This window comes from Nicotiana tabacum, chromosome 19, assembly GCF_000715075.1.
Source record: "Nicotiana tabacum cultivar K326 chromosome 19, ASM71507v2, whole genome shotgun sequence".
NCBI classification, from domain to species: domain Eukaryota; kingdom Viridiplantae; phylum Streptophyta; class Magnoliopsida; order Solanales; family Solanaceae; genus Nicotiana; species Nicotiana tabacum.
In genome coordinates, this window is record NC_134098.1 from 104,571,590 (window position 1) to 104,574,826 (window position 3,237).

General features: G+C 36.9%; 1 protein-coding gene across 1 annotated transcript; it reads right to left on the minus strand.

The window, feature by feature from the left end:
* Positions 1–1,399: 1,399 nt before the first annotated feature.
* On the minus strand, positions 1,400–2,938 carry LOC142173627 (uncharacterized). Its single transcript, XM_075239253.1, has 2 exons — positions 2,256–2,938; positions 1,400–1,703 (listed from the first exon to the last, which is right to left on the minus strand). The coding sequence occupies exons 1-2, from the start codon at positions 2,936–2,938 to the stop codon at positions 1,400–1,402; spliced, it is 987 nt and encodes a 328-aa protein (XP_075095354.1).
* Between the last annotated feature and the right edge of the window lie 299 nt (positions 2,939–3,237).

A 3,237-nucleotide genomic window follows, 5' to 3' on the forward strand; every position in this document is an offset into this window, starting at 1 on the left:
CTGACCTCTTGATGATGATGGAACCCCCCCCCCCTCAAAATTCTCTCAAAAATCGCCTAATTCCAAGTGGGAAATGAGGGAAATGGGCTAAGTCTCGGAATAAAAAGCCCTTGGCTCCAGTCGCAGATGTCGCATAACAAATGCATTGCAAATGCGAAGACAAGCTACCCCTGCCAAGGTCGCATTTGCGACCAAGATCCTCGCAAATGCGAAGACAAGCTACCCCTGCCAAGGTCGCATTTGCGACCAAGATCCTCGCAAATGCGAAGGAGACAGATCCGCAAAAGCGACAAATTGTTCGCAAATGCGAACCCCTCAGAAAATTCCCACCCTTCACAAATGCGAACCCGTCCTCGCAAATGCAATGTTCGCATTTGCATCGCAAATGCGATCACACAAGAACCAGCAATCCAACTTCTTCACAAAACACTCTGAAGCTACTCCGAAACTCACCCGAGCCCCCGGGGCTCCAAACCAAACACCCACACAACTCTAAAAATATAACACGAACTTGCTCGAGGCCTTAAGCCACATCAAACAACATCGAATTCATGAATCGCACCCCAATTAAAGCTTAATGAACTTTAGAACTTCAAACTTCTACATTCGATGCCGAAACCTATCAAATCACGTCCGATTGACCTCAAAATTTGTACACAAGTCACATTCGACATTACGGACCTACTCCAACTTCCAAAATCGGTATCCGACCCCTATATCAAAAGGTCCACTTCCGGTCAAACTTCTCAAAAACCTTCAAATTTCTAACTTTTGCCAAACAACTCCAAAATGACCTACGGATTTCCAAATCCACATTCGGACGCGCTCCCAATACCAGGATCACCATACGGAGCTATTCCCAGACTCGTAATCCCAAACAGACATCGATAACATTGAAATGCACTTCAACCCAAATTTATGAATTTCTTCCAAAATGCCAACTTCCACAATAGGCGGCGAAATGCTCTCGGGTCATCCAAAACTCGATCCGGACATATGCCCAAGTCCAAAATCATCATACGAACCTGTTGGAACAGTCAAATCCCAAATCCGGGGTCGTTTACTCAAAATCACACCTTAGTAAATTCTTCTAACTTAAAGCTTCCGAAATGAGAATTTTCTTTCCAAATCAACTCTGAACTACCCGAAATTCAATTCTGACCACACGTACAAGTCATAATATCCTAAGTGAAGCTACTCATGGTCTCCAACCGCTGAACGAAGTACTAGAGCTCAAAATGACCGGTCGGGTTGTTACAGCTGCTGTCCTTCTTTCATAGAACCAGATTTGCAATTTTTCTTTTATGAAATCCATCATTGTTAAAAGTGACAATTCTCTTGCACGTCTCAAAACATTATTCATTGACTCAAGAATATTTGTTGTTAGCATATAATATCGTCATCTTGGACAATGTGAATGAGCCCATCTTCCTGGTGGTTCCTCCATTAAGTAGTCGAATGTTTTCTTATCAACAACAGCTATTTGGGACATAAAGTCATCAAATTCTGATTGATTGTATACTCTTGTAGCACTTTGAAATAGGTTTATTGTAGTGTTTCTTACTCTTCTTTGCTTTAGATTCTTCTCTAAATGATATATGCAAATACCATGGTAGCACTCAGGGAAAACTTTTGCAATTGCCTTGTGTCGATCTAATAAGAACATTAAATCTTTACGAATGCCAATTGCTTTTCTTAATTCTCTGAAGTACCATTAGTACAACTCGTTATTCTCTGAATCCACTACCCAAAATGCTATAGGAAAAATCTAGTTATTTGCATCCTTTGTAACTGCCACTAATAGAACCCTCTATATTTATTTTTTAGAAATGTTCCATCAACAGCAATAAGTGGTCTACAATACTTCCACCCAGAAATTGACTCCCCATACATAAAAAAAAAAAATATGTAAAGAAACAGGTTACATTGAAAAGTAAATAGAATTTAGTTTTGTGGTATGACAAGCTGCATACTAATGGATATTAGTATATGTGTGTTTCTGCTATGAATTAAAGATACTAGCAGAATAATAGGCTTGAGATTTTTTATATTTTGCATATGAAACCAGTATATTATACTGGTAATTTTGAAATTTTTAATACTACAGAATCTATATTTTTCATATCAACATGCAGTATTATATTTAATATTAATGTAGAGTTTGTTGTGTCATTTGCAGTATTCACTAATGAGCTGGAAAATAATGATGACAAAAAATAAAAGAAATACTAAAATTTTATAAGTTTTGTTTTTACCTGTTTTCTGCATCTCTCTTAATATTAGTATATGATCCTAGGTTTTTTTGTTCCATCATGTACAAATATGAAGGCAGCTGCTCATAATTTTCTTCTGTTGTTCCTCGTAATAAAGATATCCCTTTTTGAATAGCACGGCGTGCTTTTCCATAGCCAACATCTATTCCATGTGCTCTTTTCATTTCTGAAATGACAAACTTAGGCTTTGCTTCAGTAGTTATGTCTCTTAAGTTGTCAATCATGTAACCTCTTATCACATTTGAAGTCGCTTGTCTTTGATGTGACTTTCTAATGTCAACCGAGCATTCATGTTTTCTCTGAAATTTAACTATTTTAAAAAGTATTGATTCCTTAATTCTTGAACCTCGAACAGTCCAACCACACTTTTCATCACTACATATCAAAGAGTATCTTGTATTACTTGATCTTTCAACATAGAACTCAAAGTGCTCCTTGATTGTTGCTAAGCAAAAATATCTAATCATAGCATTTTTATCTTGAAAAACATTCCCCAATTTTGCATCATCCAATGATGCATTTTCCTTTAGTATTATTGATGGGGATTCTTTTGCCTTTCCTTTTGCTTTCCTTTTTTTCCCTTCAATTGTTTGCAGTGTTTCAAAGTGTTGATCTTTCATAGGAATTACACTCTCATTTTTCATTGTAATTTCGAAAATCGGCATCTATTGCTCTTCTGGTATTTCAGAAATCAGCATGTCTTGCTCTTCTGGAACATATGTCGTTCCCTTCAATAATTGTTGATTGTCAATCTCCATTATTGCATTACCTTCTTGTTGTTGATCTCCAGTAAAAAATTTAGAAAGTATTTTTGATATTTCAACAACAATTTTGCAGCCTTTGTAGTATGGATCGTTTCTTAAAAGCATCATACAGGAAGTAAGTTCTTCATCTTTTGTTACATGTATTCCCTTGTCGGTGCCTAGGTTGATATTAAGCCATACTGTTGCTTCAAACTTGTTCC